The sequence below is a fragment of the Leiobunum rupestre genome, chromosome 2, assembly GCF_980474605.1.
Source record: "Leiobunum rupestre chromosome 2, qqLeiRupe1.1.hap1, whole genome shotgun sequence".
NCBI classification, from domain to species: domain Eukaryota; kingdom Metazoa; phylum Arthropoda; class Arachnida; order Opiliones; family Sclerosomatidae; genus Leiobunum; species Leiobunum rupestre.
This window is the reverse complement of record NC_143385.1, coordinates 30311044-30326172: the sequence shown is the minus strand read 5'-3', so window position 1 is coordinate 30326172 and position 15129 is coordinate 30311044. Positions and strand designations below refer to the sequence as shown.

The 15129-nt window shown below is 38.1% G+C and overlaps 1 protein-coding gene across 1 annotated transcript; it reads left to right on the top strand.

Annotated features, from left to right (window-relative positions):
- The first annotated feature begins 2149 nt into the window (after positions 1 to 2149).
- Positions 2150 to 14880, top strand: LOC149957314 (uncharacterized). Its single transcript, XM_090166965.1, has 5 exons — positions 2150 to 2236; positions 2624 to 3100; positions 3863 to 4189; positions 5680 to 5842; positions 7672 to 14880. Exons 1-5 carry the CDS (start codon positions 2150 to 2152, stop codon positions 14871 to 14873), a joined length of 8256 nt encoding a protein of 2751 aa, XP_090023091.1. The 3' UTR covers positions 14874 to 14880.
- The last annotated feature ends 249 nt before the right edge of the window (positions 14881 to 15129 follow it).

Genomic DNA, 15129 nt, shown 5'->3' with positions numbered 1-15129 from the left:
AATGCGTTGAACGAAAATTTTGGTGGGCAACGGACCCCTCTTGGCCTCTTTGACTTTTGTGAAAAAAATTGTAAATAAACCCTTTTTTTTCACTGAAATCATTGACGCAAAAGTCCAACCATGTTTCTTCCGAAAGTTCAACCTTAATAGTTGCAAAAGATTTTTAAAACAATTGCACGTTGAAAAAACTGTTAATGACTTTGGGTCAAAAATTTATCTCAATTGCTTATCATATGTCATCGGTAGTACCATTCGTAAAGTCAAGAACAATCATAATTGTGGCTCCAGTAAAGAAATGTGTCAATTTATAACTCAATCTGAGAAATTGGAAATCGAAAGTAAAATTTTCACGTATCTTAAAGCATACTCGTTCGACAAGGGCAGCTTATTTCCCCATCTGATGCAGTTTTACAATTAATGTTGGATTTCGAACATGTTTTTCTAAAAGAATTTAATGAAAACATACATCAGCAAAATTGCATTGCAAAATTCAATGAAACATTTACTGGGGATAAAAAACTATTGAAACTTTACTGCTGTAAAATTTCTAAACGTTGGAGTGATGAAAGTAACAGAAAAGCACGTCAAGCGATAGCAAAACGACTAGCAAATAAAAACACTACTTCAGCAACACCTGGAAGTGGAAACACAATATCAGCCAATCAAACTAACCTTGCTGTAAAACCAGCAAAACAGAAAAAAAGAAAAATGCAACATTTAGGTTGCTAATTTGTTTTTCTTATATTAAGTTTTGTGATAATATTTGAGTATTAAAATTTGGATTTATGAAATTTGAAAACCATTTTGTGATTAAACCTATAAAATCAATAAAACTATGGCTGGCAAAACCAGTATCCTGAAGGTTTTAAATATATTCTAGTGAATATAAAATTATCTGCAATTTTATACTAATCATATTTCAAAATACTTAATAATCCATAATTTTTTAATAATTGCGTATTCTTACTTCCTTAATAAATATATATATATATATATATATATATATATATATATATATATACATTCCTTTTTTAAACGCTTAAGTGATGATTTGTTTAAGCTTTGAGGGGAAAAAACATTATTTCTTCCTCCAAGGTTTAATTTACCCGCCTTCCAAAGACTAAGTTATTGCTGTATAGTCTTTGGCTCTACAATCGACACTGTCAACAGGCTCTGCCTAGGGAGACGCCGGTCTAGTAAGCGAAGCGTAGAAATAGTCTTTGACCACGCCGTGCCCCAAATAATAGTTTCACACGAGTTAACATAAAAAACATACTGAACAGTTATTAAATATTGTTAAACTTTCAAAGCTAGCGCGGTTTCGTTGATTTCGTCGTTTACCGCTTGGGGCTCCGGGCTCCCTTTCCTAATACCACATCTCCAAAAAAAAGTATCCGCTTCCCTTTCCGTCTCTCTGGTGCTTGGCCCGGCGGATGGCGACGTAAGCCGCCTTCGTAGCCTGCTCGTGGGTGTGGATCGTGTTCGTGGCCATGGTAACGCGTAAAGGTCGGCCATGACATTAAAACGCCCATTACGGTCACGTGATTATTTCGCCGGATCGCGTGGTTTTTAGTAGACTATCCGGCGCTTGACCCCGCGGATGGGGATGAAGCCGCATAGTTCAGTGGAAGGTATAGTATCAGCCCCTTCTTTTAATTTTTACCACACATACGCCACCGAGTGAGGCGTTTTAGAACGTATCTCTAATAGGGAGATTTGCCGTAACCAATTAGCTCCATGTCGTCACCAATGAGCTTCATGCCGCAACCATGCAGGCCATTTTAGCGTAACTGATAATAGTGGCAGTGCCACTGGTCCGTGTGATTGCGGCGCGGGAACGTACTTTGACTGTAGTAGCGCAGTGTTACCGGGAGATTTGTGGACGTCGGTGGCGGGAACTCTAACGGTCACAGGAATCTTATAAGAGCCTAGCCCTGTTATCGCTTCAGAAAAATTCAAGAAAACTGTTTTGGTCCTCGTAGTAAACTAATTTGGAGAATTGACTCACTCCATCAATCAACGAGGTGCCATAACGAAAATTAAGCCGATAAAACGCTAATTTCATTGTCATTCTTTGTTAATGTACCGATGTGGTAACTTTACAGGAAAAAATTCTTGTCAGCGCTGATTTGTAGGAATATATGAAAAGATGAACGAAATGAGACGAATCATTTGTTGGCTTTTGACATTAAACGCTGTTTGGAATGATCAAACACTCGCAGAAGCCTTAAAACCGGTATGGAAAATACATTACAATAAAAATAATAGACGTTGTTCACGAGACGCTACTCAAAAATTGTTTTGAAACTTGGCTTGTTACATTACGAAGGCTAAAAAATTATTTTGTAATTTTTAATACGTGTTCATCTAAGCTAATCTACGCCACGAAGAATCCCAAAATTTCAATATTTTTTTTTGAAGTCAAACTAAAATCCTAAGTAAGGTTTAAATCGCCAGGGCCTGCGCAGCCTGGACCATAAGATTGGCGCATGAAGTAGCCTATTTTCTCAAAAGAAAATCTGATCAATTTGGTGATTTCATCAATTCCAAGTCACTCCATAGCTATCAGTATTCACTTCGGCAAATCGAAACACTTATAGAAACTAAAATATGTAATTTCCAGACTACAGAAAATGACATAATTCAAATGGAAACGATGAAACTGGCGGAATCAATCTTAACAGAGGTTCACGGCGACAGGCGAGCCAGTGTCAACGCCAAAATTAAAGCTATATCACACAGTTCGTTGAAACAAATACGGGATAGTCTCGTCGGTCAGTACGACGGAGTGGAGGAGGTCAAAGAGAAAGTGGACACGCTGAAGAGGATGACCAGCGCTGAAATGAAAGACACTTTATGGAAGGTCCTTGACGGGAAGTTCATTAGAACCGTCAATTCCGTCGCAGTCATGCACTCCGAAAGAGGGGATTTCCTGGTGGTGGCCGCTAACATTCAAATGCTTCTAATTCCGGAGCTGGATGATCCCAAACTGTGGGCGGATGTTCTGGAGGTCGATCAAACGTTCGAATATTGGTGCCAGGACTCTGGATTGGGTGATTCGGATTCGGATGCCATTGGAAGAGCTCTCAAAAGAAGCCAGGTATAATTGACGATTAAATTTCACTTAAAGGGAGTACAGAAGGTCAAGCTTTCTTAATCGCGCACTCGAGGCCCGACAGTCTAGAAAAGGTACAAAATCCTGCAGCAAGCGTTAATCTTCCAACGATATCGCTGTAGACCTCGCAAAGGATGAGAAAGTGTAATTTTGTTTTAGACTGTCGCGCCTTAAGTGAGTATTTACTAAAGCTTTACTTTATCTGCCAGTCTATAATTAAGTATTTACGGTGGTTTACCAAATTTCACATTTCTGTAATCAGATTTCTCAGAAGCAAGGGTATCTGATGCTCGTGTTAGAAATGTTTTTTCGAAAACACCTTTTTTTCGGTGGATTTTTCTAGTCTTATAATACTTGTCGTTTTTCCACTAAAAGCAGTTTAAACTTTCTGCAATTTTAGCAGTAACTCACGTTTAGCTAAAAACCTATAAGTGGTGTTTACCGTTTTATACATTTCTGGTTTTTTTTCCGCGCGTTTGGTTGTTTTTGACTTTTGGTGATTTCTTATTTTTGAGCAAGTTTTTCGGTTTTAATTTAATTTGTGTGGTTACAAGCTAGCCTACTACGAGGGGCTGATCGCTTAATGTTTCCCAATACACGGATTTCACTTAGTACGCTTAGTTTACGGGAAGTAAGCAGAGATTAGGCTTTTTATGGGAAGCGTGTACACCTATTACGCAGATTTTCAGACCTTCGCTGTTTTTATTAAATTACTGAATAAACATTATATCGCGATTTCTTTTACAGATTCTGAATTTTAATGGCAGAAATATTTTCATCGTTAGCGCGGACATTGAACCATCCGTGGTTAGCCATAAATGTTTCGAGGAAGATTTTCAGAATGCGACATCCCTTCACGGAAAAATAAATGAAGATGGTAGAACCCAAGAAGACAACCTCGAAGCCAAGTCAAATACACATGATCGAATGGACCAGAGAAAAAGTAACCAACTGGACCAATACCGGAGTCTGGTGAAGATATGGGAATCCGATGTAACCCCAGCTAATAAAACCCTGAATAGGTTTCCTCACGCTGAACTTCAACTTCTCAATTTGAAAGATCAAAGCAGCTCGGTAAGACAAATTTAAATAAGTTATTTTCAATAAGTTATTTATAATTATAATTTTATTAAAGACTAATTCAATTTAGTTTAGATTAATTTAATTTCGAGTAATATAACTAGGATTATACTAATTTCGAGTAATTTAATTACGATTATATTAATTTCGAGTAATTTAATTAGGATTATATTAATTTCGAGTAATTTAATTAGGATTATATTAATTTCGAGTAATTTAATTAGGATTATATTAATTTCGAGTAATTTAATTAGGATTATATTAATTTCGAGTAATTTAATTAGGATTATATTAATTTCGAGTAATTTAATTAGGATTATATTAATTTCGAGTAATTTAATTAGGATTATATTAATTTCGAGTAATTTAATTAGGATTATATTAATTTCGAGTAATTTAATTAGGATTATATTAATTTCGAGTAATTTAATTAGGATTATATTAATTTCGAGTAATTTAATTAGGATTATATTAATTTCGAGTAATTTAATTAGGATTATATTAATTTCGAGTAATTTAATTAGGATTATATTAATTTCGAGTAATTTAATTAGGATTATATAAATAGTTTTAATTTAATTTTGATGACTTTAATTCCGAATAATTTAGTTTAGATGAATTTAATTTCGAGTTATTTAATTAGGATTATATTAATTTCGAGTAATTTAATTTAGATTAATTTAATTTCGATTAATACAATTTCGATTAGTTTAATTTCGATTAATACAATTTCAATTAGTTTAATTTCGATTAATTTAGTTACGATTAATTTAATATCGATTAATTTAATTTCGATTAATTTATTATCGATTAATTCAATTTAATTTTTTTAAATCCTAGTGAGTTTAATATAAGTTTAAAAAATTAAACGAACTGAATCTGCTTAGTATAGTCGAAATGTATGGAAACATCCACCGTTGGTTAAAGCGAGAATTCAGCTTGATTGGAAAATTCAACTGCCGTTCGTAGACGAACCCACGCGACCGGGCTACGTAAATTGAAGTGTCCAACGTGAACTCAATTACAAATCCTGTGAACTAAAACGTATTTAAAAATTAAAGCGCTACCAAGCATGCATAGTCGAAATGAAATAGGTGCCGGCATTAGTGGTGCTGAGGTAGGCTATCGTGTACTTAAACATTTCGAAATGGCCACAGATTTGACGAAAAGGGCGCATATTTTCTTTAATTTTACTTCCCAAACAAGTTTTAAATTATTTCAAACACTCAAAGAAAATTAGAATTTGAAGCTAATTTAACAATTTATCAGATAACTTTATATTTTAAAAGCCAACGCACTGATACGCCGCCCCTCTTATTTCATACAAATTCTCTTATCTTGATACTCGACAATGTTACATTTTCGTACCAATCGATGCAGTTCTTAGAATAAATGCTAAAAAGCTTTGTGCCGCATAAAATTGTGTAAAATGGAGCTCATTGTTGAAGAATTTCGTTAAATTTAAACTAACTTGTCCACTTCAGTTTAACCTTGGATCAGACTCTGATATAGTTCGTGTAACATATCCATCGAAGTCCAAAACCACTAATTTTACAAAAGACGAAGAACTTTCGAGACACAGAGCGAGATGGGAGAAGAAGTTCGATGTCACCGCCAAAGCAATCCTTGAAGCCCAAACAGTTCCTGGTACGTTACTTAGGGATTAGGAGACTCTTTTTAGATAAATCGACTCAACGAAAGATAATCTAAATTGTTGGCTAATTTTGGTAAAGCCATAAGTTACTTAAACCATAAGTGTGTCAGTTCCTATTCTCCACACGCGATTTCTTTACTAGGGCATTTTTGAGACTATAGGTAAAATGTTAGATATTATGAAAGGTAAAATCTGCTCTCAGAAATGAACACTTTTGTAGTAACCGACATAATAATATGTATTACCTAAGTAACATAACTATTTGGCATAAGTTACTTAATAACCGTAGGTATGAGAATAGGGTCATTTGTTTATTAAATCTTTTCTTTACAATTGCTTCCGTAAATATACTTCTGAGAATGAATGTAATAACTTATTTTATTTGTTTAGAATTTAGGGCCAAAGCTTAGCGCGTCTAAATTAAAAACCCTTTCAAAATGAAAACTAACGCTTACTTTGGGAAAATAATGACGAACCTAAATTTAACTTTAAATCACTAGCTTCGTTTTAAGATATAATAATTTTTGTATTAGATATTTAAACGTGTTTACATTGAGTTTTGCTCAACAAACTAAGTTCTTAGAGATTTATCGGATTTGGTTTGTCTTTTAATTTGACCAATAGGTAAAAATGTTTATTAAATGTCCCAATTATGAGTTTTCTTATCCTTCTACTAATTTGTCAGTGGTTAACAAAGTCTGTAGTAAGAAAAAATGTCAAGGCTACAGGTGTCATTCTTTACATTATGTTAAACTTATGCTTAAGGTAATATGGATATTATTCCCTAAAAAAAGCGTGGGTAACTACGAATCACTTATTGCAATCAAGGCAATAAAACACCACCAAAAAGCTCCGTTTCGATAAGAAAAAAAATTATAAAATTCCGGCTATAAAGGGTGTTTCAATAGGTTATGCAAATTTTAAGGAGTGGTTTTTTTTTCATTTTCCTACGATGAGTGAAAAGAATGTCTGAGAGCTTCAAAGTGTGGCTTACCAGACCCTGGAAGTAGGCTGCAACAAGCACAAAACCAACCGAACATTGCGGGCAGCCCGTGGTCAACCTACTTCGTTCCTGTTCTGCAAAACGAACAAAACGTTTGCAACAAACCAGTCGCAAAGAAGTTCAAGTAAAAAATTAAATTGCGTACCCAGAATATGCCTGACTCAAGTAATCGACGATGGACATTGGAAAAAGTTCGTGAGACGGGGATGCGCCGGTTCGTGTGCCTTTGCTGGTAGAGACGTTGTGCAGCCAAAGCATTGCCATCCGCTAGTCCATACACGAAATGAATATCCGCCAGTAATCGCGGTCCATCACGGCTTTAACTTCCTTTTTAAGTTTACTTTTTTACGCTGGTTACCTCGATTTGTTTACAAAGTACTTTTTTACCAATCACACGAACCCAACACTTAATGTTCGCATTTCCCTGCTGCCTGTTGCAGCCTACTTCCAGGGGCTAGTAGGCCACACTTTGAAGCTCTCTGGCGCTCTTTTAACTCATCGTAGGAAAATTTGGAAAAAACAGACCTACTTCTCAACTCATCCCCTACAACTCTTTTAAATTTTGCATAAGCTTTTGAAACACCCTGTATAAAGCGGCCTTTTCAACAAAGCCAAAAAAGATGGCCAACTTATGAATGCAATTTCAGTAATAATTTTATGGTTTACTTTAACCACTTTTACAAATTAAATTGAAATATATTCATGACTAAGTTTTCCCTTAAATGGGTCATAATTGAACCTTTTACTCCATTTTTGGAATTTGTATTTCTGATTAAGAATAGTATTTCAGCCTTTCACAAATTATTTTTATTGTTAAAGATTCAACGGACTTAATTGGATCATGTCTCAAATCATCGAAAGGATGTGTATTTGTTGTCACTAAAGAAAACGATAATTCTGTCAGTAGTCGAACTAGAATCGAAAAAATTCAGAGTGAAGAATTTCTGAGGGTATACGCGGACGCGGATTCTAAAACTAAAAAACAAATAACGGAAACGGTTGTAGCAAATTTGGACAAGCTAGTAGGCTCACCAGGCGACATCAGCCAAATAAAGAAACTCATCGACTACGAAACCATGAAAAAGGTGAAAGCCAGAATGGACCATTCCTCGGTGATCCTGAAAACGGGAGATTTCTTCGCGAGTGAACCGCAAAGCCTATTCAGTCCTGAAGAACTGCTATCGAAAACCAAGCTAAGCCCCACAAAAACAGTCAAAGCGTTAAGCAGCAAAATTGCAAAGTCTCCCGCAACAGTCGTGAAGGTTAGTGGCCTATTAGGGAAACCCAATCTGGCCTCAAGCGTTATAAAAGCCCTAAATAGCGGAGACACAACCAGTTTGGACCTAACTAGTGGAAGAGTAGGAAACGTGGTCACTCTAAGCGCTATCGGACCCTTTCCGAAATTGAAAACTAAATTGGGAATTCAAGCCGCCGCGAAGGTGGCCAGTAAAGGGTTGCGTCTCTTGGGGAAAGCTGCCGGACCTTTGGGAAGTTCGATGGACGAAGGATTGAGCGCGTGGGGGCTAAACAACGCCGTACAGAGAGAGAATGACCCATCCGCTGTTAAATCCCAACAAAACCAAGCTATAGAAGATATCGTACTTGCTAGCACAGTCTTTAACTTCGGCGCCGCCGCAGTCGCCGTGGCGGCGGTCGTATTTTCGCCCCTTGTTACAATAATTTCAATTTTCGCATTAATTTCTAATCTGTTCATATCGTCGGCATTTATCGCCCAGCGTGCCCACGATCACGTGAAGAGCTTGGATTCCCAAATTAAATTATTGGATCACGAAAGAGCCGAAGAGTTTGAGCGCAATAAACAGCAGAAGGAAACGTCGCCTTATTTGATGAACTTGATTAAAACTAAAAATGCCAATAACATAGCCGTAACATCGAGTGTTGATTTCTTGGAGCAAAATCCCGAAGTAATCGGAAATGTTTTTCCCAGTCGTACATTTCATATTCAGGGGTCATGTCGTCTCTTTCGAAGATATAGTCTTTGGTTCTACAAAGAGAGAAAGGAGGTATCTCGAAGCTGTTGGGGGTACGGTGGCCCTTGCGACGGTTATGACAGGCCATGTGAATATTCCCATCGAATGGTCACCTGGGTAGAACATATCACGTTTGAGTGCGAGTGCGATTTAGGACCAAGAACCACTTATGGAGAGGAACATCCCAACAGCAGGGTTGACTTCCGCATCAAGCACAAAATTTACTTAGAACGATCATCCCCTAATCCACCGGTAAATTACCGGTACGAACTCCTGTGTTCTCCATCATCCCTTTACGATAGAGGTCACCGTGTATCTGAAAGAAACCCAATTGTTGGTTACAATTGCGAAAATGCCCTGGCCGTTCGAAGAACTTCTAAAATGGGTAAATACATGTTGTATAACCTCGGAACAGGTGATGACCAAATTTATCTCAACCCTCTGGATAAGACTAATAACCAGTTTGTGGTCGACGCCGGAATAAAGATGTTTTACGGAAGCGCCGGCATGGATACGTTCTCCGTAACAGGAACTTGCTCTAAGCTGGAAGGTGAAATTGACGGTGGTCAATTCGGGGAGGACAACGTTCTAGCAGTTGGGAAAAACTGCGTAGCTGGTCAAAATCTTATCATTGATCTACGGCGAAAAGTGATGACATCAGGAAACAAGGTCAACATGACAATAATGAATTTGCAAATGATTTACGGTCGACTTGGACAGCAAGACGAAATTCACGCTAGTTGCGATTCTAAACTGATAGACGGTCGTGGAGGACAGTCAAGTCTTTTCCCCGATTATGTCAACGTTCCTGATTTGAACTGTGATGTAAACTTATCCATAACGGTGGCTAACTACACAAAGACCAACTTGGCTCACTCTCAAGGATATGTCTCCATTATGATTCCAAGAGGCGAAAAAGGTCTCGACTTCTCTCATTTGGTCAACTCCGCGACCCAATTAACCAGTTACACGTTTAAAACTCCTAGTAATCTGTTGAAGAACGTTTCCGTCTTTAAGGACTCTAACGAAACGACGCGATTAGTTCTTACTTTCGAAATTGGTCAAATCGCAACATTCACTCTTCCAGCCAACGAAGATATTAATTCAACTACCCTTCCTGCCAACGAAGATGTTAATTCAACCACCTTCCCTGCAGATCAAAATATTAATTCAACCACATTTCCGTTCGATCTAGATATTAATTCACCCACCTTTCCTGCTGATCAAGATATTAATTCAACCACATTTCCGGCCAATCTAGATATTAATTCAACCACCTTTCCAGCCAACGAAGATATTAACTCAACCACCTTTCCTTCAGATCAATATATTAATTCAACCACTTTTCCAGCCAATCTAGATATTAATTCAACCACCTTTCCAGCCAACGAAGATATTAACTCAACCACATTTCCGGCCAATCTAGATATTAATTCAACCACATTTCCGGCCAATCTAGATATTAATTCAACCACCTTTCCAGCCAACGAAGATATTAACTCAACCACCTTTTCTTCAGATCAATATATTAATTCCATCACATTTCCGGCCGATCTAGATATTAATTCAACCACCTTTCCAGCCGATCAAGATATTAATTCAACCACCTTCCCTGCCAACCAAGTAATTAATCCAACCATATTTCTGGAAGAAGAGCAGGATGGATTACATTCCTCAATCAGTTACGACGAAGAATTGACGGCTAGAGTAATTCACTGGCTGGACACTAACGACACAGTACGTAGAATTCGAAAAGGAACGAACGCGGTTCCCAATTACTTCAACTGTTTGGAAGGGAACTGGTCCGTGCTCGGAGGAAAATACGACGACGATTTTTTTTTAAGGAGTGATAATTTTACGGGAACTATAGAAGGAGGTGGAGGCGCAGATACTTTGAACTTGGATAGAAATCTGGGTTATTTATTTGTAGATTTGGTAGATGGATTAGTGACCAGCCGGAACAATGGTACTATTAACGTTTCGATACGGAACATAAACAGAGTAATTGGACGGACAGCCGCGGTGGATCATGTCAAGTGCGGATGCACCACATCGTACGTGTCCGGCGGAGGTGGATATTCCCAGAATGAACCGGATATTATTACAATCGTGGCTGAATGTGACAAAAAAGATAATCATTTGACGGTCGTTGCTTCGGGATTCACCCAAATTATTAGTAACACGACCCAAGGTCAGCTCATTCTGGTCGTTCCTTATTCTGCAATATCGGCTACATTGTCAATTTCCAACAACTCGAACACCATTTATTTCAAGTCCCCACTAAATTCCGTTCAATCAATTATCCCTACCAGTAGTTTAAGCAGCTATCAAATTCGCTTGGAATTCGATTCAAACCAAAGTGTTACCTTTGATGTTGTTGTAGAAAGTGACTTATTGGGAGAAGAAGAAGAACATTGGCCCCAGCCTGTTGTAATGTTTGAAGAACCAGACGGCCTCACCAGCAGACTTCTCGTAAGTAAGGCAACTGGCTCTGCTATAGCTTTTCACCAACTGGACTCGGTCAACGGCACCAACTTGACCATTCTCGAGCGTATTGGCTCTTCTATCATTCCCAACAATTTTCAATTGAGAAGTGGCAATTGGCGAGTACATGGTGGTAATGGAGACGACGTCTTTCAAATTCTCGAAGCACTTAATGGATCAATTGTAGCCGGAAAAGGAAATAACTCTCTTCATTTAGACGGAGGAATAGTCGCCGATGTGGTGGTCATCGACGCCTCAATCGGGGAAGTTAGTTTCGGAGATTCGAAAAAAATATCTTTCAGTAATGTGCAGAAAATCTACGGTAGAACCAACAAAGGCGATGAGTTCATAAGTGACTGTCAAACCAATTTCGTTTCTTTGAATGGTGGTAATGGAAACACGCCAGACTTTATCAATATCACGGAAGTAACTAGTTGCGACAATACCATTCAAATCATGTCCATCGGTCATACACGACTAACGAGTCACAAAAACGCTGTTAATTTCGAAGCTCATATTTTACCAGGAGACAACGGCGACATAAACTTCTCGGCGTTTTTTCACACAACAGGAAAGAGAATCTTCGTTATCCACGTTGATGTCCACGATTTACTGGACATGCATTCTTCCACGACTCTAGTCGAACAAACGAAACGTTATTCGGTTAATTTAAAGTTGACTGGCGCGAGTGCAAATGTTTTTGCGTTGGACTTCACGGCGGATGACACAGAGATGACCTCGCCCTTTTTTAACACTCCTCAAATAACCGTTTTAGGGAGAAACAACGAAGTGCAAGGATCCTTGTTACTTAGCAGCTCAGACGCGATGGGAATCGTCCTACATACTGTCGACTCGCAGACTAGTGACAATAAACGTTTTGGCGCCAAGTTGATGCCCAATATTTTCAATTTGATTTCCGGATCAGGGGCTTCCATCGGTGGATCAAGAGACGATACGTTTGTGCTGGGCGGACTTCACTTCGCAGGATCCATAAACGGTGGCAATGGTTCTAATACGCTTGTAATTGGGGAAAACATTACCGTGGACAACGTTCTAATTGACTTGCGAGGTAAAGTTGTCCGTGGTCTTCCCAACGATATATACTTGGACAACATTCAAAATATCGAAGGTCGATCCGAGAAGGCCGATCAAGTTATTTGTTCCTGTGAGAGTAAAGTGGTGAACGGTCAAGGCGGAAATGAAAATGCCATCGACGAAATCATAGTTCCTTATTGTGCAGAAAAGACCACTCTTTTCATAACCGTACCAAAGCATACGTCGGTGGTTAATTACAGGGAGATTGGTAATTTCACTTATAAAATCTTAAACGACCATAACTTTGACATCTTCGCGAATCATTCCACTAATAGTTATCATACATACATATTTAAATTAAGTACTGAACTACTAATCGATTTAAAATTTGAACGGATCAACCAGTCTCTAAGTTTGAAATTATCTTCGAATAAAATATTTAATTTCGGACTAAGCACTATTAATGAAGAGCGTGAAGAGTTTACAAATCCAACCATAAAGTTTCAAGATATGGAAACCGTAGTCACAGAGATTAGGGTTAAGAATACGGGATCCATGTATTCGTCGATTTTAGTTGAAAAAGCCACGGGACAGAACGTTTATGGCGTTAAAGGAATAGTCAACGAATTTTGGATTAATTTGGGGATCGGTGACGCTATGGAAGGTGTCATTTACGGTGGTAACGAAGACGACAACTTCTGGCTCGAGTCGGCTGGCTCCATCGGAACATTGGACGGTTTAATCGGTACCAACACCATCATTCTTCTGCCGCAACTGTATCCGGACCATCGTTTATTTGTAGACTTGCGAGAAAATAGTGGAGCAATTAGATTCAGTAATGAAACTGCGCTGGTTAAACGAATTAAAAATATCCAAGTATTTCGAGGAAGAATCGACGCTTACGATATCGTTCTTGCGTCTTGTAACACAAAGTTCGTAGCTTCAGCGGATGAGATTTGGTTCACTGATTTTGAAAGCTGGAATTACAACGTCGTTCTTGAAGTCGGAACGGACACGGTGGTCGGTTTTGTAGGCGATTCTGGAACGTACGAAAGAGCTTTCGCTGGTGGAAAGTTCTATTACAAATTTGAAACGCTCAGATCTTTCGATCCTATTTTCGACTTTTGGTTTACCATTCGCGATACGCTTCAAGTGTATTATTTAAAATTTACCATTACTGATCTTGAAGCAATAAAGTACTCGCGAAACAACTCGAAAGTTCAATATTTTATTAAAAACAAAATGTACCAGCACTCCGTGGACAAGTACTTGGAGCTCGATCAGCAATTCCACGCTCAACCTCAATTAATGACATCTGACGGATTTCATATTCAAATCACTCGAGATGGTGGTATATTTCTGACATTGGCAATTCCCGACCGAGAAGTGTCTTTGGCTGAGATTCAAAATGACTGGATTCCCACGTACGGTGAATTGGCTAACAATCTGAATGTCACTATTATAGTGAAAACGAAATCGGATTTCATTTACATCGGCAATCGAGCCGACGCTGGACCTAATGTCCTTACCAACACCGACAGTCGAAGCCATCTCGTGGGCGGCGGAGGGTCCAACGCCAATTACATTCTTCTCGATCTGAAAGCTGATGTGTTTATTTACACTGGATTCGATTTGCACAGTAGCGAAACTCAGTTGGTCGATTTGTCAGAAGTGGTTTGGAAAATCAGAAAAGAAACCAAAACCAAGTATGTTCCTCGTCTGGTGGAAATGGCTGAAGGTCATTTGGAGATTTTAGTCGACGACTTCAAATCCAATTTCCCCGGGAAAGTTATTATTGTGGACGGAGCTAATTACGGACATCGAATAAAATTCTTGTTCAGCGCTGCGGTGATGCAATTGGAGATGCGCGGCAGAAGTAAAAGATCCATTTTAGAGGATGTTGAAGGTCGTTGGAATTTAAAACCAATGCCTTTTGTCATCAACGAGGACACTCTTAACGTCATAACGCCGGACGACTTTGAATACGGACAGGAAATAGTCGTATCTCAGGGAAAATCCTCGGTTACTATAGACACGAATAACTTTCAGTTCGTCCGTAAAGATAACGAGCTACTATTGACCAACTTGGGAAGCAGTGGAAATATGAGTGAAGTCAGTGCTTTAATGTTCTTCGATTTTTTCAACCAAGACGAACCGTTGGACGCCTTGCAAGATTTAAAAATTAACATTGGAGACCAAATGGTTGAAATGAGCTTTAGCGACAACCAACTTATGAACGACAGACAGCTAAAGGATTTCAACTTCATTATCGAGAAAATGGAGGAATCGTTTTTGGAAGATCTGCCAGAAATCAAAAGGGAGTTTAAAGTTATGATACGCAAGAAATTTTGGGATATGTACAAAGATTGGTTTCTAGGTTTGATTTTGGCTAGTTTCCTGGTCTTCTTTGCGATTGTTGTCGTATCACTAGTTAAGCGCTACAAAACAAAATACGAAAAAGTAATTGCTTTGTCTTACACTTCTGCTCCTGATGAGTTTGAATTATTCTAACATATTGATACCAAAGAACTTAATCTCAAGCTGAATTTTATCATATTGAGGTGAATTGTTATAATTTAATTTAGGTGAGTCAAAATTATTCTTCATGAAAATAATTGGTGGAGATTTTCCATTTTGTACCTTTGTAAGGAAACTTGTTCAGAAATAAACAAGATTTATAGTTCGCTAATTTAATTGTTTAAGGTCCAATGTTAAATAATTTGTTAAATAATGTTCTAAATTCTAATAAATAACAGAATTATAGATT

What these genes read in the sequence shown, in the direction of transcription:
- LOC149957314 (XM_090166965.1), top strand. Translation starts at nt 2,150, where the DNA reads ATGAACGAAATGAGACGAATCATTTGTTGGCTTTTGACATTAAACGCT. An exon ending in TCGCAGAAGCCTTAAAACCG is followed by an intron (nt 2,237 to 2,623) that starts GTATGGAAAATA and finishes TGTAATTTCCAG; the next exon opens with ACTACAGAAAATGACATAAT. An exon ending in TGAAAGATCAAAGCAGCTCG is followed by an intron (nt 4,190 to 5,679) that starts GTAAGACAAATT and finishes TGTCCACTTCAG; the next exon opens with TTTAACCTTGGATCAGACTC.